This window comes from Erinaceus europaeus, chromosome 4 (genome assembly GCF_950295315.1).
Source record: "Erinaceus europaeus chromosome 4, mEriEur2.1, whole genome shotgun sequence".
In the NCBI taxonomy this organism is placed as follows: domain Eukaryota; kingdom Metazoa; phylum Chordata; class Mammalia; order Eulipotyphla; family Erinaceidae; genus Erinaceus; species Erinaceus europaeus.
This window is the reverse complement of record NC_080165.1, coordinates 130,598,111-130,618,817: the sequence shown is the minus strand read 5'-3', so window position 1 is coordinate 130,618,817 and position 20,707 is coordinate 130,598,111. Positions and strand designations below refer to the sequence as shown.

The 20,707-nt window shown below is 38.0% G+C and overlaps 1 protein-coding gene across 5 annotated transcripts in view; it reads right to left on the bottom strand.

Annotated features, from left to right (window-relative positions):
- The window catches only part of TBC1D32 (TBC1 domain family member 32), a 216,890-nt gene that overhangs the window by 142,194 nt on the left and 53,989 nt on the right, over window positions 1–20,707 (bottom strand). For all 5 annotated transcript variants that reach the window (XR_009549601.1, XM_060190530.1, XM_016187340.2 and 2 more), the window contains 4 exons: window positions 17,809–17,951; window positions 12,486–12,613; window positions 4,437–4,638; window positions 2,818–2,900 (listed from right to left, as the gene is read on the bottom strand). Coding sequence is in view for 4 of the 5 variants with exons in the window: in XM_060190530.1 (XP_060046513.1) it covers window positions 2,818–2,900; window positions 4,437–4,638; window positions 12,486–12,613; window positions 17,809–17,951 (556 nt within the window). In the remaining variant the exon portion in view is untranslated. The remainder of the gene's footprint in view (window positions 1–2,817; window positions 2,901–4,436; window positions 4,639–12,485; window positions 12,614–17,808; window positions 17,952–20,707) is intronic.

Below are 20,707 nucleotides of genomic sequence, written 5' to 3'. Positions count from 1 at the left end.
CATATGGGTCTTATTTCTGAACTTTCAATTCGATTCCACTTTGTGTGTCTATTTTTATTCCAGTGACAGAGAGCTTTGATTAGAATAGCCCTGTAGCTGGGAATATGGATCCACCTGTCAACGCCCATGTTCAGCGGAGAAGCAATTACAGAAGCCAGACCTTCCACCTTCTGCACCCCACAATGATCTTGGGTCCATACTCCCAGAAGGTTAAAGAATAGGAAAGCTATCAGAGGAGGGGATGGGATACAGAAGTCTGGTGGTGGGAATTGTGTGAAGTTGTACCCCTCTTATCCTATGGTTTTGTCAATGTTTCCTTTTTATAAATAAAAAATTAAAAGAAAAAAAGGAAAAAAAAGAATAGCCCTGCAATATTATTTGAGGTCAGAAGCACAACCACTGTGTCCTTGCTCTTTTCTCTCTGGAACCAGTGTCTCTCTTTAACTGTGTAAAAACTGTCGTGGCTATAGGTGCAGGGGACATGGGAGGAGGAAGAGGACACAGAACTTGGGTGGAGAGGTAGTGTTGTACCCAATTAAGCACACTAACATGCACAAGAACCTGTTTTAAGCCCTTGCATCCCATCTGTAGGAGGGATGCTTCACCAGTAGTGAAGCAGGTCTGCAGGTTCTTTCTCCTTTCTCTCCCTCTCTATCTCCCCTACCTCTCTCAATTGCCCTCTGTCCTATCAAAAAAAAAAAAAAGTAGAGAAATAAAAGGGGGTAATGTGTAGGGGACCAGGTCAGGAGAGAGATGGTGTGGCAAACCTCTTAAAATAGCATTCTGAAACAAAATTCCATGTAACGTGCTATACAGCTATCAGAGGCAGACCTCCATAAAATATGTGCTGAAACAGCTGAGGGAAATGTATGTGCAGAAGAGGCCATGACCATTTGCTCCTGGCCTTTGTCCAAACTAGATAGAGAGTGAGAGAATGTCTCGGTCCATAAGACAAATAATTACATAATTGGGTGAGGGATCCAAATTCATGAGGAAGCTTGTCAAAAATTGACATACATGTCCTAATAAATGTGTTCAGTGTTCTGTTCCAGGCCATGCCCTGAATGGTTCCAGTGTTCCTTCCCTCTGAGTGTTTTGATTTGCCTCCCCTTGATGGGACCCCCCCCACACCCCCCACACTGCAGAGACAGACTCCCACAATAATGGTCACTGGGAACAGTGGATTCATGTGCTGGCACTAAGCCCCACTGATAACCCTGGTGAAGAAAAAAAAAAAAAAAAAGGAATTTGGGTGGTGGCTTACATGTAGAGGTATGAAATTATACCCCTGAAATGTTGGAACTTTGTTAAATCACCAATAAATAATAAATAGAGAGAGGATCTGAGTTTGAGCCTCGAAAAACCATATGGAAGCATTATGCAAAGGGGAGCTTCGTGAACAGGAGTAGAGCAGTGTCATGGTGTCTCTCCTTATTTTTCTTTCTTTTTCTTTTTTTTTTAATATTTTCATTTACTTTATTTTAATGAGAAAGAGTAGATACAGAGGGAAAGATACTGTGAGAGAAAGAGAACAGAACACTGCTCAGTTCTGGCTTATGATGGCGCTGGGGATTGAACCTGAGATCTCAGCGCCTCAGGCTTTTAAGGCATTTGCATAACCATTATGCTATCTTCCCAGCCCCCTCTCCTTATTTTTTTAGCTCTCTCTCTCTCCCTATAGCTCACCCTCTACCAAAAAAAAAAAGTTTGCCAGGAGTGATAGGGTCATGCAGGCATGAAGCTTCATTGAAGTCTTGGTGGGAATATATATATATATATATATATATATATATATTTTTTTTTTTTTTTTTTTAAATTCAAAGTACCAACCAGAGTAAACTTAAATCACATAGAAAACAGAAGAGAATTTTAGAGAAGGAGCAGAAGGATAAAAGAAAGAAAGAAAGAAAGAAAGAAAGAAAGAAAGAAAGAAAGAAAGAAAGAAAGACAAAAAAAGCTATCAGAGGGGCCAGGTGGTGGCATACCCAGCTGAGTGCACATGTTACAGTGTGCAAGGACCCAGGTTCAAGCCCCTGGTCCCCATCTGCAGGAGGACAGCTTCATAAGTGAAACAGGGCTACAGGTGTCTCTCGGTCTCTCTCTTCCTATCTCCTCCTTCCCTCTCTCTCAGTTTCTCTCTGTCTGTATCCAATAATAAATAAAGATAAAAAATTCTTTTTAAGCTATCAGAGATAGGATCTGTAAAAGAAAGATGATAGGGCCAAGGAGATGACACAGCGCAGGGCTTATGAACATGAGGTTTCCAGTACTAATATGCGAGAATGGTGATCTGTTTCTGCCTCTCTTACGACAAGTATAAAACTTTTTGTTTGTTTGTTTTTTCTTTTTCCTTTTTTGGCCCCAAGGCTATCACTAAGGTTCGGTGCCAGCACTATGAATCCACTACTCCTAGCAGACATTTTTTCTCTGTTTTATTGGATAGGACAGAGAGAGACTGAGAGAGAAGGGAAAGATAGAAAAGGAGAGAGAAAGATAGACACCTGCAGACTTGCTTCACCCCTCCTGAAGCATTCCCCCGCCCCTTCAGGTGGGGAGCTGGGCGTGAACACGGATCTTTGAGCAGGTCCTTGCACTTCCTGCTACGTGTGTTTCACCAGGTCTGGCTGACCATGTATAAAGGAGATTTAAAATTATTGCAATGTCAGATTTATCAGTCACTATTCCTAAATACAATGAGACTTCTGTTAGCTTCAGACATTAGGAAGTTTTTGTAATAGTATTCTAATGCAACTTCAGTTTTAAATGATTCAGCAAGTTTTTTTTTTTTAATAAATGGTTTTAATAAACTGTACTTACATGTTCTGGGATTCCTGGCTAACTGAAGAAACAGAATCTGAGCCCTCTACTGGAGTAGGAATACTTTCTGACAGCAAACTTGTCTAAAATAAGAGTAATTGACATTTTTACTGATATACATATTGTATTTGATCCTTAGTTTAGTTAAGATTAATATTAAAACTTAATATTAATTTTAATTGCTTAATTTTAATAAGTAAAATATTTTATTAGTAAAGCATAAACTGGAATAAAACATTTAAGTCCACTGACACACACTATCTTTGACTAATGCTACTTTATATCAATATCTCTATAACAGAAAGCCAAATGTCTATAGAAATGGCTCAGAAATAACTTCATAAGATGAAAACTACACAAAAAGTTTCTCCTATGAAAACAAAAGACTCTGTAGGGCTCAGGTCTAGAACTTTGTCCTACTAGGAGGGCAATCATTGAAGTTACTTTGTGTCAAATTAAAAACTACTTTGTCCATCTCCCCAGACAATAACTTGGATCCACCTGCATATCAGATTTCAGGCTCAAGGGGAAAAAGAAAGGAAAAAGAAAAAAGAAAAAACTAGTAAAAAAGAAGAAAACAGGCTTTTGGAATATAACTAAAATATGCCTACTAGTTATCTACAAAATGAAGTACCCCCAAGTCTTCATCTGCACTATTCCAGCCTTTAGGTCCATGATTGGTCAACAATTTGTTTGGCTTTGTATGTTAACTCTCTTTTCAACCACTAGGTTCCAGATATTAGCATGATGCTGACCAGACTTCCCTGGACAGACAACCCCACCAATGTGTCCTGGAGCTCTGCTTCCTCAGAGCCCTTCCCCACTGGGGAAAGAGAGCGACAGGCTGGGAATATGGATCGACCTGTTAATGCCCATGTTCAGCGGGGAAGCAATTACAGGAGCCAGACCTTCCACCTTCTGCATCCCACAATGACCTTGGGTCCATACTCCCAGAGGGTTAAAGAATAGGAAAGCTATCAGGTGTGGGGATGGGATACAGAGTTCTGGTGGTGAGAATTGTGTGAAGTTGTATCCCTCTTATACTATGGTTTAGTCAATGTTTCCTTTTTATAAATAAAAAAATTTTAAAAATAAAATAAAATAAAAACTACTTTGTCCTTTAGCATACTGTGATGTAAAAAAAAAAAAATCACTTATGATAACCCAGACAGAGAAGAATGCACATGGGATGATCTCACTCATGAACAGAAGTACAGAAGTTGAAAATAAGAACAGAAGGGAAAACACAAAGCAGAAGTTAGACTGGTTTGGGTGTACTGCAGCAAAGTAAAGGAATTTGGGGTGGGGAAGAGTGTACAGGTCCTCAAACATGATGGCAGAAGAGGACCTAGGTAGGGGCTTAGAGTGTTATGTAGAAAACTGACAAATGTTACACATGTACTAACTAATATATTTTACCAACTACTGTATTTTACTGTTGATTGTAAAAAAAAAGATGTTACACTGAATATAGTTTCAAAAAGTGAAAAATGTAATTTACACAAATCTCAGTTGTCCTAATAAAATATTCTAATATTTTAATATTAGTATGATAGCACTATCATAAATTAATCTGAAATGAAAATTTGTAGAGAAAAAAAAAGCATGAAAGTACTTACCTTCCTCCAAGCTTTTGCGATAGATTCATGCAAGCTATAAGGAATCAACACCTGTAAGCCTTCACAGGTGCCATATATTTGACGGCAAACAGAAATAAAAGCCTCTTTAACCGCGGGCAGCATTTCTGATCCAGAAAAAATACAAATGTCTTCATCAAGAAGTTTTTTTGAGAATTGAGCAATTATATGAACACCTGTAGGACTGAGAGAGATGACTCGAGGTTATATGTCACTTCATAAAATGTTGTCCAAAAGGCCAGCCTGATCATGAGCCCTTCGTTTGTTTCAATCCCTTTTAATACTCTAATTTTTCTCTCTCATGTCAACATCACTGCTTTCAGCCATGAATGCATGCCTAATAATGAAAGCAGTCTCAGTAAAATAAGAATATGCAGATACAAAAAAATAATAACAGCACAGGAACCAATATACTAAACAAATTTTCATGCCTGAAGCTCTAAGGTCCTAGGTTCAATTCCCAGCACTGCCATAATCACAGCTGAGCAGTGATCTCTGCATGTATGCATGTGTGTGTGTGTGTGTGTGTGTGTGTATACAAGTGTGTCCCCCTCTCTTTCTATATATATGTATATATGTGTATATATAGGTTAAAATTAATACATAATTTCTTTTTAAAAGACAACAGATATCACTAGTCTAGAATTATATATGTAGGTATAATGTCTGTTTTAAATATCAATACCTCACCTAAAAATTGTAAGTTCTTATTATCTAATAGTCAACCCTGATTATCTATAAGCTTGTCTTTTTACAAATTTTATGCAAATCAGTATTCCAATGAGTGCACCAGACTATTGTAGTTATTTATGTCCCTCTTTTCTTTTTCTTTTCTTCATTGATTTTTCTGTTATGGATTTGTCGGAGAATTGTTTTTTCTAGGTACTCTTTCTTTGGAAAATTGCTTCATCTTCCTGTCATTTAATGTATTCTCCTACCTCCTCATAGTTCCTATAAAGTGATAATTAAATCTTGAAACTTAATTAGATTTCAGTTCAATTTATTTTATACTTTTTCCATGGCAAAATAACTGCATATGTGACCGTTCCTATTTCTCTCTTGCTGCATCATATCATAAGGCACATTATCTAGTTATACCAATTTTAGTGGAGCGAAAAATCAGCTGGTCAAATATTAATCAGCCTGAACTCTCCAATAGCAATTAGTCTCTATCTCATTTATATAGTATGCTATAAATTTTTGTAAGGGAGACCCAGTTGTAGTGCACTCAGTTAAGTAGACATGTTACCATGCACAAGTCCTGGGTTCAAGCACCTGGTTTCCACCTGCAAGGAGATTAATGAGAGATGATGCAATGCTGAAGGTGTCTGTCTTTCCCTCTCTACCTTCCTCCCCTCTCAACTTCTTTCTGTCTTACCAGTAAATAAATAGATACCTAGAACTGCCAAAGCAAGTCTGAGAAAATAGAACAAGACTGGTTACATCACACTTCTAGACATCAAACTATATTAAAGGGCTACTGTAATCAAAACTGCCTAGTACTGGAACAAAAATAGACCCACTGACTGGTAGAAGAGAACTGAGAGCCCAGAAATAAGACTCAACACCTATGGACATCTAATTTTTTATAAAGGGGCCCAAAATATTAAATGAATAAAGGAGAGTCTCTTCAACAAATGGTACTGGGAAAATTGGATTGAAACATGCAGAAGAATGAAATTGAAATATTTCATCTCATCACACACAAAAGTAAACTCCAAATGGGTAAAAGATTTGTATGTTAAACCAGAAACCATCAAATATTTAGAGGAAAACACTGGCAGAACTCTATTTGATCTAAGTTTCAAAGGCATCTTCAATTACCCAAGTCCATTTTTGAGGAAAACAAAAACAAAAATAAACCAGTGGGACTATATCAAATTGAAAAGCTTCTACAGAGCCAAAGAAGAAACCACCACCCAGATAGAGAGACTCCTTATGGAGTGGGACAGCGTTTTATGCCATATGTCAGACAAAAGGCTGATAACCAAAAGATACAAATATCTCACCAAACTCAGCAACAACAACAAAAAACACAAAGGAACATATACTAAAATGGGAAGAGAATATGGACAAAATATTCACCAAATAAGATAAAAAGGGCCAACAGATATATGAAAAAAAAAAATTTCAAAGTCACTGACTAACAAAGAAATGCAAATAAAGACAATGAAATACCACTTCACTCCTGTGTTAATGTCATACATCAAAAAGGAGAGTAGTAATGAATGTTGGAAAGCTTGTGAAGGTAAAGGAACCCTTTTATACTGCTGGTAGGGATGTTAATTGGTCCAACCCCTATGGAAAGCAGTCTGGAGAACTGTCAGAATGCTATAAACGGGGGCCGGGTGGGAGCGCACTTGGTTGAGCGCACATATTACAATACACAAGGACCTGGGTTTGAGGCCCTGGTCCTCAACTGCAAGGGGAAAGTTTTGCAAGTGGTCAATCAGTGCTGCAGGTGTCTGTCTTTCTCCCATTCTATCACCCCCCCCCCTTCCCTCTTGATTTCTGGCTGTCTCTATTCAATAAATAAAGATAATAAAAAAATTTTTTTTAAGAATGCTATAAATGGACCTAATCTATTATTCTGCAATTCCTTTCCTGGGGATATAGGCTAAGGAAACAAGCACATCCATCCAAATAGATCTGTGTATACCTATGTTCATAGCAGCAGAATTTGTAATAGCCAAAACCTGGAAGCAACCCAGGTGTCTAACAACAGATGAGTGGCTGAGTAAGTTGTGCTCTATATACACAATGGAATACTACTCAGCTATTAAAAATGATTTCGGGGGTCTGGCGGTAGGTAGCGCAGCGTGTTAAGCTGCACATGGAGCAAAGCGCAAGGACCAGCATAAGGATCCCATCTCGAGCCCCGGCTCACCACCTGCAGGGGAGTTGCTTCACAGGTGGTGAAACAGGTCTGCAAGTGTCTTTCTCTCCCCATCTCTGTCTTCCCCTCCTCTCTCCATTTCTCTCTGTCCATCCAACAACAAACGGCATCATCAACAACAATAATAATAACCACAACAAGGCTACAACAACAAGGGCAACAAAAGGGGGAAAAAAATGGCCTCCAGGAGCAGTGGATTCATGGTGCAGGCACTGAGCCCCAGCAATAACCCTGGAAGCAAAAAGAAAAAGAAAATGGTGATTTCAACTTCTTCACCTAATCTTGGACGAAACTTGAAAGAATCACGTTAACAGAAATAAACCAGAAAGAGAAGGCTGAATATGGGATGATCTCACACATAGCAGAACTTAAGCAACAAGAACAAAAGGGGGAAACACAAAGGAGAACTTGGAGGGGCTGAGTGTATTGCACCAAGGCAAAGGAGTCTAGAGAAAGAGGACAGGGAGAGGGTGGGGGGAGGGAGGGCTTCCTGGTCCCGGTGCATGATGGTTGCAAAGGACCTAAGGCTGTGGTGAACGTGTTATCCCGACACTTAAGGTGAGATGGGAAATTGTGCCCATGTGCCAAAAACGGCACTGTAAACCATTAACCTCCCGGATTAAAAATAATAAAAAATAAGTCCGCCTTATAATTCAGCAAGTCCTCTCCTAGATATCCATTCAAAGGACACAGAAACATACCTGAAAAGACACTGGCACAGTGGGGATATAGAACTTTGCTGGTAGATGTGATGTGAAACTATCTTATTACCTGATAAATCACTATTGAATCTAAAGAAATAACACAAGTAGATAAAAAAATGAATAAATAATTTAGAAAATAAAGTTTAAAAATAAAATAAAGTTGTATAGTATTCAGACATTTCCAAATGGAAAAGGTGATACACAAATATTATTACAAGGTATAAAAGAACCTCAGACAGGAAAGGATAATACAGTCTGCACAGAACTAGTGGAAGCAAAATTCCAAACAAATGCTAGGTGAGAGCACTCTATTTGGGGGAAACTTAAACTAGCAATTCAAAGTTTCATGTTACATGGGGCCAGGTGGTGGCACACTTGCCTGGGTGCCCAAGTTACGATGAGCAAGGACCTAGATTCGAGCCCCCGGTCCCCACCTGCCGGCAGAAAGCTTCACAAATGGTGAATGGGGCTGCAGGTGTCTCTGTGTCACTCTTCTTCTCTGTCTCCTCCTTCCCTCTCAATTTCTGGCTGTCTCTATCCAATAAACAAATAAAAATCAAGAAACAGGAAGTCGGGCGGTAGTGCAGCGGGTTAAGTGCATGTGGCGCAAAGTGCAAGGACAGACATAAGGATCCCAGTTCAAGCCCCCAGCTCCCCACCTGTGGGGGAGTCGCTTCACAAGCTTAAAGCAGGTCTGCAGGTGTCTTTCTCTCCCCCTCTCTGTCTTCCCCTCCTCTCTCCATTTCCCTCTGTCCTATCCAACGACATCAATAACAACAATAATTACAACAATTAAAAAAAAAAGGGCAACAAAAGGGAATATTTAAAAAAAATCAAGAAACAAAATTTCATATTTCAGTGTTTCAGTATTCACCTATGATCCTTTCCTAAATCCTTTCCATCATTAGAGATTACCAAACAGCCTGCAGGGGGATGGCTTCATAAGCAGGTCTGTAGGTGCCTATCTTTTCTCCCTCTCTCTGTCTCCCTCTCCTCTCTGTTTCTCTCTGTCCTGTCAAATAAAATGGGAAAAAATGGCCACCAGGAGCAGAGGATCTATAGTGTAGGCACTGAGCCCCAGCGATAACCCTGGAGGTCAGAGAGAGAAAGAGAAAGAGAGAGATTACCAGTGACTTTCTAATTATTTATTTTGCCTTTATTTGCTAAATTATTTTCATTGGAAATTTAGTAGTTATACTAAAATATAGTTTTATAAGGTAGATTGGGTAAAATGCCTTATATAGTAAAAAGGTGGAAAAAATGCTTTACCCCTTTTATTAGTATGCAAAGGAGGAAGTTGGTACAATGGCATTCTTAGTGATTAAGTGAAAGGATCTTTTTTGTTGAGTTATTCTTTTTTTTAGTTTTAGTAACAATTAAATCTGTGCATTTTTATATTATATATATATATATATATATCACTGCAGTACAGTTATTTTCTTGGTCCTTAAATTGTGATCTCAAATCTGGGCCTTCTGGCTAGCTTTGAGGTACTTTTAATATTTAATTTCCCGACTCTCTCGAATGGAATGTCCTGTGTATTTCCTGAAAGTAGCAATATTGACTAAGTTGCTAGATCCTACTTGAGTATGATGTACAATCTTTTTAATGTAATCTTGAATAAAATGTTCTAAGATTTTGTTCGGACTTTTAGTATTAATATTCATCATGGAAATTAGCCAGTAGTTATTTTGGGGGGAAGGGTGAGGGGAGGGATGTCTGCCAGTTTCTAGCACTGAGATGATGTTGAATTCATATAAAGTATTTTAGATGTATTCCCTTATCTTCAGTATTTTGGGAAAACTTGAAAAAGAAAGGTAATGGGCTCTCCTTGAAGGGCTGGTAAACCTCACTGGTAAAATCAGCTGGTCGTGAGCTGTTTGTGGGAGTCTTTTGATTACTGTTTCAATTTCCCTGATTATAATTGAATTATTAAGGTTTTATATTGCCTGCTGCTTCAGTTTTAGATTACATGATTCTAAGAATGTATCCATCTCCTCTAGACTCTACAGCTTAGTGGTGTATAGTTGTTCACAGAAATCTCATGATTCTTTGAATCTCTATACTGTCAGTTGTGATTCATTTCCATTTGCTCCTGATCCTACTTATGTGATTTTTCACTTTCTGTCTTTTCAGTCACTACTGCTGCCTTCTTCCTTCCTAGAATGACTACCAAGAGTATGTGTGACCTATTAAGGCAAAAAAAAATGGGGCAGGGGCATAATTAGTGTGAAGTGTATTGAGAGAGAGGCAGATAGACAGGGAAATAACAAAATAAACCAATAAATATTAAAGACAAGAAAGCCCAAATCGTAATTCATCTACATACTTCAGATAATCAGAAGGGGTTCTTAATCTTACTAAGAACTAAGTGGCCACACATATAAAGGCTTCGGTCCTGTGTGACTATTATCAGGAAGACAAAGCATCTTAGATGTAAACAGATTAAAGCATACATATGACAGAAAATGAAACACAGAAGACAGAAAAAGTGTCATGGAAAAGGGTAAAGAACAAGGTTAACATTAACAAAGTGGGGGGAAAAAAAAACACTAACAGATGATAGATATTAACCCAATTAAATCAGTATCACTCTGTAGTGTAACCATCTAAATATATCCAGTAAAAGACACAGATTTCTTTTAAGAGATTTAATTTGATGCTGCCTATAGAAGCCTACTTTAACTATAAGGGCAAAAATAAGTTAACTGTGGGGCCAGGTGGTGGCACACCTATTTGAGCGCACAGGTTACAATGAGCAAGGACCCAGGTTCGAGTGCCTAGTCCCACCTGCAGTGGGGAAAGCTTTGTAAGTGGTGAAGCAGTGTCGCAGGTGTCTCTCTGGCTCTCTCCCTCTCTATCACCTCCTTCCCTCTCGATTTCTGGCTGTCTCTATCCAGTAAATTAATAAATATAATAACAACATCTAAAAAATAAAATAGATTAAATGTAAGAAGGACACAGATCTATCATGATGACAATCTCCAGAAGAAAACTCAAATAGTAGGCACTGTGACAATGGAAGAAGCGCTAATGCCATGGTGCCTCTACCTCTCCCTATTTCTTTATTTCCTTTTGTTGCCCTTGTTTTTTATTGTAGTTATTATTGTTGTTCTTGATGTCGTCATTGTTGGGTAGGACAGAGAGAAATGGAGAGAGGAAGGGAAGACAGAGAGAGGGGAGAGAAAGATAGATACCTGCAGACCTGCTTCACCGCCTGTGAAGTGAACCCCCTGCAGGTAGGGAGCCGGGGGCTTGAACTGGAATCCTTACTCCATCCTTGAGCTTTGTGCCATGTGTGCTTAACCCGCTGTGCTACCGCCCAGCTCCCCCCTTTCCCTATTTCTTTCTCTCTATCTGAATGAAAAAGTAGACTCAAGCAGTGAAACTGTATCTTTATGAGGCCCTAACTCCACACACACACATACACACACACAAAATTAATAAGGTTATTTAAAAAATAACATCACCCTGTACTCACATAGGTAGATGTCTACGGTGCACATAAAAAGAAAATTACATATTATGTATCTAATATACCATTTTTACATAGAGGAAAATGTGTATACGCTTAACTAATTGTAATAAGCACAGAAAACGTCTAGAGACATGAGTATCAAAATGTTACTAGCAATTAAGACACAGAACTGAGTGCTGGTAATGAAGACTGGTAGCGGTTAATTTTTCCTTTGTGCACTTTTGTGTAGTGTGGCTGAAAACAGTCATACATTGCATTAGAAATTTAAAAGAGAAAATTCCCAAACTGGGTAAAATACGAGGTCATTATCCTAAGTAAAATAAGGTAGTGAATGACAATAACTAGATGTGGAATTTATATGTGGGAATATAAATAATTAAAGCAACAAACTAACCAATTTTAAAAACAACAAAACCCTTAGACTCAATAAAAAAAAAAAAAAAACTGGGTGGTTACTACAGAAAAATGTGGAAAGAGGTAGAACGAAATGATTGAGGGTCTTTTTTACAGTGAGATGATAGTAGGATTTTAGTGGTGGGTGGGTGGGTGTAACTAATACGCACATAAAGGATGACTGCTACCCTGAAAATAAATTACTATGAACCAATAGTTCCTGAGCTTACTGATATTATTTTAAATAGTACATTTATTTAAGTTTTTTAAGCCGAAAAAGCAAAAGTAGAGATAGTGGAATCACATCTAGACTGAATGCTCTGATTCCTATTTTGAATACAAAGTCTACACTGACTGCATATGCTACAATTTTCATTATACAATCCTACTTTCTGAATATTGTCTACTACATTACTTAGCAGCAGCCAGAAAAATCTAACTATACCTAGAAAACTTACCCATATTTTCATTATCAGCATATATATGACATTTTAGAAATATGAAGCACACTGAAAAAAATGTTAAAATTCCACAGCCTTAATACATACATACATACATACCTTTTTTCTTTGAGAGAGCTTATATTTTCTCTATAAAGGAGTAAAATAAGTCCTTCTTCTGCAGATGCGATTCTTGCCAGAATGTCAGCTACATGAATCAAGGCGGTTTCAGAACAACTTGGAACAGTCTACATATTAAAAAGGTAACAAATCATATAATTTTATGACATGCTAACATCACAGAATAAAGCTTCTAGGATAATCAAATTATATTATCACAACACAAGAAAAGTTGATGATTTGCTTGCTTGTGCAATAATATGTTTGCATTTTATGTGCTATTTAATTATATCCTTTTATTAGCACAGTTGATAAGACAAATACATACAGACATTTCATCAAGACCAGTCATTATTCAGTATGACAATTGGAAGAATTGCTGCTACTATCATGGCTTCATATTTAATACTTGTTAATAAATGCAATGGTACCTCTCATAAATTTTCCATTTACTTTGCTCTGAGTTAACTTTATATGCAAGTCTAATTACATTACACCTTGGTATCTAGCAGACTACCATACTGGCATACTGACTATACCTTGGTATCTAGCATACTACCATCCTTTCTATAGAGTTGTATTCCTTCCTACCACTGATTATGACACAAGGTATAGCATGAGGACAGGTAATGACTATGGTAAGTGGCATGCAGGTGTGATGGGCTAGTCAATAGCTAATGATGACATTAATAAAGACACAGTTGGGTGGTCCGGGAGGTGGCGCAGTGGATGGAGCACTGAACTTTCAAGCATCAGGTCCTGAGTTCCGTCCCCGGTAGCACATGTGCCAGAGTGATGTCTGGTTCTTTCTTTCTCCTCCTATGTTTCTCATTAATAAATAAATAAAATCTTAAAAAAAAAAAAAAAAAAGACACGGTTGGGTGGGAGAGACAGCTTAATGATTATGCATACTGACTCTCATGCCTAAGTCTTCCAGGTCCCAGGTTCAATCCCCCACACTCCATAAGCCAGAGCACCACCATTACACTTTCTCCCCTAACCCACAAACACAGATTTTTTTTTAACTTTTTGTTCTCATTCTCAGTGTTTTGTTTCAACATTTTGTTTAATAGTTCGTCTTTTATTTAAAAAAAAAAAAAAAAAAAAACAGGGAGTCGGGCTGTAGCTCAGCGGGTTAAGCGCAGGTGGCGCAAAGCACAAGGTCGGCATAAGAATCCCGGTTCGAGGCCCCGGCTCCCCACCTGCAGGGGAGTCGCTTCACAAGCGGTGAAGCAGGTCTGCAGGTGTCTATCTTTCTCTGCCCCTCTCTGTCTTCCCCTCCTCTCTCCATTTCTCTCTGTCCTATCTAACAACAACATCAATAACAATAATAACTACAACAACAACGAAAAACAACAAGGACAACAAAAGAGAAAATAAAATATATATATATATATATATATATATAAAAACATTTTTTATATTTATTTTCCCTTTTGTTGCTCTTGTTTATATTGTTGTAATTATTATTTTTGTTGTTATTGATGTCATCGTTAGATAGGACAGAAATGGAGAGAGGAGGGAAAGACAGAGAGGGGGGAGAGAAAGACAGACACCTGCAGACCTGTTTCACCGCTTGTGAAGTGACTCCCCTGCAGGTGGGGAGCCAGGGGCCTGAACTAGGATCCTTAATGCCGGTCCTTGCACTTTGCGCCACGTGCGCTTAACCCGCGGCGCTACCACCGGACTCCATAGTTTGTCTTTTCTATGAGACTTGACTCAGTAAAAACAATGAGCATGTATTTTTATTTGTTGTTGGTTTTTTACCAAGGCATTGTTCAGCTCTGGCTGGTACTTGGCATTGAACCTGGGATCTTTAGGTCTCAGGCATGAGGCTTTTTGCATAACCAGTGTGCTATCTCCCCAGCGCAAACTATCTCCCCAGCGCAAACAATGAGTTTGTCTTATATGCTTCTATAGTGAGCAGAGAGCCAATAATACATTAAAAGTCTAGTCTGATCTGAGTGGGAATGCTTTCAATTTCTCACCATTTATTATGATGTTGGCTGTAGGTTTGTTGTGTATAGATTCTACTAGGCTAAGGAATTTTCCATTTATCCCCTCCCCCCTTTTTTGAAATGTTTTCATCATGAAGGATGTTGGATTTTATCAAATGCTTTCTCTGCATCTATTGAGACAATCATGTGGGTTTTGGTTTTGCTTTTATTGATGTGGTGGGTTATATTGATTGATTTACATTTAATGAACCAGCCTTGTGTCCCTGGGATGAATCTCATGATATACAATCTTTTTAATATACTGCTATATCCAGCTGTCCAGAAGTTTGTTCAATATCTTAGCAGCTATATTCATCAGAGATATTGGTCTGTAGTTTTATCTTTTTGTTGTTGTTGTTGTTGTTGTGCAAAAGTGATTTTTAAGTGTGATTAGATATTGGGTGGATACTAAAAATGCTCATTTCCTACATAAGAGTTTCCCTATCCTAACCACAGGTCAGATTCGGGTGTACTTACACCTTAGTTAAGTATACTTACGCACTTAGTTAAAGGAGAGATACATAAAGAAATGTTAAAATTACAGGTATATGAAAGTAAAGACACAATCAGAAGCTATGGTGCAAGATTCAAGAGCACTCTTCTCAGGTCTGGTATGAAGTTACATTTCATTATACTACTTACTACTTATATTGCAGCTTTTTTTTTTTTTTGCCTCCAAGGTTATTGCTGGGGCTCATGCCTGCACTACACTATGAATCCGCTGCTCCTGGAAGGCATTTTTTCCCATCTTGTTGTCCTTGCTGTTGCCTTTGTTGGCATTGTTATTGTTGGCATTGATGTTTTACAGAGTTCGGGAGAGTGCTTGCGCCGCCACAAAGAGACAGCAGAGTTCTGTTTGGTGATTAGTTTGGTTTAGTTTATGAATCGTTGTTCCTGAATAAAAAAATACAGCTTCCCTGCCCAGCTGTATGTCTCTGGTCGTCTCTGTTACCCGCCCGTGAAGCTAGCCCAGCCAGCTAGAGCCTCCGAATTTTAACAACAGATGTTGTTGTTGGATAGGACAGAGAGAAATGGAGAGAGGAGGGGAGACAGAGAGGGGGAGAGAAAGACAGACACCTGCAGACCTGCCTCAACGCTTGTGAAGTGGGGAGCTGGGGGCTGGAACTGAGATCCTTACACTGGTCCATGAGCTTTGCGCCATGTGCACTTAACCCGTTGCACTACGGCCTAACCACCTATTGCAACACTTTTTATGTTAACTATATATTATGAATTCTATATGTTTAATCTTTTTTATCTTGTTCTTATGAGAATGATTGTCATATCAAAATAAATTCTCATTATCCAGTCACTAATATCCCAGAATTCCACACTTTGTACCACATTCATATAAATGCTTGTTAAATGTTCTCTGAATGAGCAGTGAAGTAGTCCAAGCAGAGGTGTAGTGGACAAAGCACTAGACTCTCAAGCATGAGATCCTGAGTTCGATCCCCAGCAGCACATGTACCAGAGTGATGTCTGGCTCTTTATCTTGCTCCTCCTATCTTTCTCATTAATAAATAAATAAAATCTTTTTTAAAAAATAAGCAGTGAATAATAAATACATGGATGGATGAGCAGTTACACAGCCTATGGAGGATGGTTGTAGCAGGGAGATGAAACTACAAAAAAATAAAAATTAAAACAAAAACACTACAAAATATAGACACAAACAGGCAAAAAAAAAAAAAGATTAAGACAGGATAAAGTTTAAATCATTCTCCAACTAGAAATGGACCTACCCTATAACCTTACAATTCCTCTCCTGGGAATATAGCCTAAAAAACCCAACACACTCATCCAAAAAGATTTGTCTATACCCATGTTCATCACAGCACAATTTGTAATAGCCAAAACCTGGAAGCAACCCAGATGTCCAACATCAAATGAATGGCTGAGCAAGCTATATTCACAATGGAATACTACTCAGCTATTAAAAATGGTGATTTCACCATTTTCAGCCCATCTTGGATGGAGCCTGAAGAAATCATGTTAATTAAAATAAGTCAGAAACAGAAGGATGAACATGGGATGATCTCACTCACAGGAAGAACTTGAAAAACAAGATCAGGAGAGAAAACACTAAGCAGAACCTGAACTGGAGTTGGTGTATTGCACCAAAATAAAAGACTCTGGGATGGGTAGGGGGGAGAGTACAGGTCCTAGAAAAGGATGACAGAGGACCTAGTGGGGGTTGTATAGTTATGTGGAAAACTTAGAAATGTTATGCATGTACAAACCATTGCATTTACTGTCAAATGAAAAACATTAATCCCCCAATAAAGAAATTAAATAAATAAACAAACAAACAAACAAATAAATAGATAGATAAATTATTCTCCAAAAATTTCAGTCACAGAAATAGAAGTACACTAGGCAGACAATAGTTCCAATAGAGGTACCAACTCTTCCATCCTTAGTAGTATGTGCACTCAACTAGGTGCGCCAACACCTGGCCCCTACTCTTCTACCTTTAAACAACCTAACCTAGATCATGCCACTTCTTTTTCTGTTTGTTTGGTTTTTTTTTTCTATTCAAAAACATTTTATTGGAAAGTGAAGATAAAACAATGGTTATCCAAAAGACTTTATTTTTTAGGTCTTTTTCAGTTTTTTTATTAGTGATTTAATAATGATTGTGACAAGACTGTGGTTTAAGAGGGGCACAGTTCCCACCCCCAGAGTCCCATATGCCCCCCTTTCCACTGGAAGTTTCCTTAGTCTTTATCCCTCTGGGAGTATGGACTAAAGATCTTTACAGGGAGCAGAAGGTAGAAGGTCTGGCTTCTGTAACTGCTTCTTTGCTGGGATCATGTCATTTCTATCATCCTCAGTGTGAAAATTAAATTAATATAAGGGGACACATCATATAACTATAAATAAATGTATCTGTATGTTCAAAACGTGAATGTCTATAAGCTTATATAGACATAGTATCAGTCTTCTTTATAAAATAGGGCTAGCTCTTTTGGAAAATAACATTTCTAAAAGCTATAAAATTGCCATTCATAAGATTTATTAGATTTGCGAAATAGCTTCTTAATATAATAAAATAACTTCTCAGTTTTAAAATATCAAGATTTCCAAGTCTTAGTAGAATTTAAAAATTTAAGAGATTATATGTACTTCACTAGCACAGTGAATCAACTGACAGCATAAACTATGAGTTAACCATAAATAAAAAATCTACTAGCATAAACTATATTCATAAATGCAAAGATGGTATAATAAAACATCTCAAGTAAATCAAATTTACAAAGAAAATCCTATTGAATATGCACTAACACTCAATTAAAAGATTCTCTTCAGTAAATAATACCTACTTTACTTCCTTTCATCAGATTATGAATAGGTTGAAGAAGGGCCTCTATGACAGTGCTGTTATATAAGCATTCTACTGCACATTCTTTTTGGTCACAGAGTATCCGCAGAACTTCAGTCACCATACTTGCAGGAGAGTAATTCTCTGATAAACAAGAAGTTATATTTTTACATTTTTATGAATAATTTAATAATGAGTGACAAAATAATAAGATAACAGAAGTACATACAATTCTCATCATCAGAGTTCCATGTCCTATCCCCTCCATCGGAAGGTTCCCTATTCTTTATCCCTCTGGGAGTATGGACCAAAATTCTTTATGTTATACTGAAGGTGGGAGGTGGTTTCTGTAATTATCTTTTCACTGGACATGGATGCTGACAGGTAGATCCATAATCCCAGCCTGTTTCAACCTTTCCCTAGTGGGGTAGGGCTCTGGAGAGATGAGGTTACAGGACACATTGGTGAGGTCATCTGCCCAGGGAAGTCAGGACGGCATCCAGAAGTTTATTTTTTTAATAAAATTTCAAACATTAAGAAATACATATGTAGCATTTAATTATATATTAGCTAGTGATGTTCTAGAAAGTACATCATCAAGTTTAAGTAATTTGAAAATTATATACCATGTGCAAGGATCTGAGTTCAAGTCCTCATGCAGTGGGGGTGCTTCAAGAATGATGAAGTGCTTCAGGTATCTCTCATTCTATCTCTCCCGCCCCCTCTCAATTTCTCTCTATCTTGTCAAATAAAAGGGAAAAAAGGGAAGAAAAAAAAAACGGTCACTGAGAGTGCTTGGTTCATCTGCAGGCACCAAGCCCCAATGATAACCCTGGTGGCAATAATTTTTTAAAAAAAATATTATACAACTCAATACCCAAAAGTTTGTATATTGTGGTCCAGGAGGTGGCGAAGTGGATAAAGCATTGGATTCTCAACCATGAGGTCCCAGGTTCAGTCCCCAGCAGCACATGTACCAGAGTGATGTCTGGTTCTTTCTCTCTGGCTCTCCTCCTATCCTACTCATGAATAAATAAATAAATTCTTTTTAAAAAAAAGTTTGTATATTGCCAATTTATATGCTGAAACTTAGGGGACTACCAAATAGCTTTATATATATCTTCAAGGTAACAATTATTGAATGACAAACAGGAATGACAAACGTGAAATCATTCACTGAGTAGTAGTAATCACTACTTACTGACAGTAGCAATATGATTTGAAGCATATTTACTTTTCTCCCCTTCACAGTATTTTTCTTTTTTCTTAATAAAAATTTAGATGTTGAGATGAGGGAAGTGATTAAGTACAGGGAGCATATGACTTGTATGCATGATACCCTAGGTTCAATTTTTGATACTGCATTTAATGGAGCAGTATTCTGGTCTTTAGTCTCTTTCATTAAAAAATCTCTCTGAAGGGAGACTGTGTCAACATACTCTGCCACTCGAGGAAGACTGGTACTGAAGTGAGTGCAGCCTAGAATGTTTCTAGTCGTGGCCATGGAATGAGAGCTCAGACCTACAAGGATGCAGAGTTTACACAGGCCCCTGTGCTAAACATGAATAGACATGGGCCTTAGGTCAGATCAATGGAGTTTACAGTTAATAATATTTATATAATTTTCCCATATTCAAGAGCTACTCTCTGTCCTGATCCAGCTTTCTAGTCCTATTTGCAACTCTGACACCATCTTCCCAGACAACCTACATGTTAGCTACTGGGCAAAAATTAGTAAAGCTATCGGCCCCTTGAAATATACCTAAAATAGACTTCCTAGCTTCATCCAACATGAAGACCCAAAATCTCGTCTGCTGTATTCTTACCTTTAGGTTCCTGATTATTAAATAATTTGTTCTGCTTCATATCTTAATGCTTTTCAGCCACCAAGTTGCAGATGCTACTATGATGCCAACCTGATTTCCGTGGGCAGAGGACATCACCAATGTGTCCTAGAACCCCACCTCCCCAGAGCCCTGCCCTACTAGGCAAAGATGGAAACAGGCTGGGGGGATGGATCGACCTGCTAATGCCCATGTCCAGCAGAGAAGCAATTACAGAAGCCAGACTTTCCAACTTCTGCATTCCATAAAAATCTTTGGCCCATACTCCCAGAGGGAAACATAGGGAAATTTGCAATGGAGGGGAGGGGATAAGAAACTCTGGTAGTGAGAATTGTATGAAATTGTACTCCTCATACCCCACAATCTTATCATCATTATTAAATCACCAATAAAAAATATTGTCTTTTACAATATACATAGGAAAAATAAATTCAGGTAAATATAATATGGGAAAATAGTCATAAAGTACATAGGATATGGGTGGGGGGGTAGATAGCATAATGGTTATGCAAAGAGACTCTCATGCCTGAGGCTCTGAAGTCCCAGGTTCAGTCCCCCACACCACCATAAGCCAGAGCTGAGTAGTGCTCTGGTGTTTCTCTCTGTGTCTTTCTCTCTTTGCATCTCTCTCAAAATAAAATAAAGGAATACTTAAAAAAAATAGTAGGATATTTTTAAGTTCCACAAGTAATTGTATTTTCAGATTATTTGACCTATTGATTACTCAAAACATAACCTTCTGCATAAGAAAACTGAGGTTACACTAAGGTTGCTTTAGTAAGAAATAATATTAAAAGTAACACTATAGTTCTTAATTTATACTATAATGCTGAATGTTCCAGGAACACTCTAAGACTTCAGACCAATGTGTGGCCAAAGATTGGAAAAGGAAAGCTCCGTGATTTTTCTCAACTATCTCCAAGTGAGAAACTTTGAGGTATAAGAAATATAACTGAGTTCCCCAGAGCCCTGACCCACTAGGGAAAGAAAGAGACAGTCTGGGAGTATGGATCGATCTGTCCAAGCCCATGTTCAGCAGGGAAGCAATTTCAGATG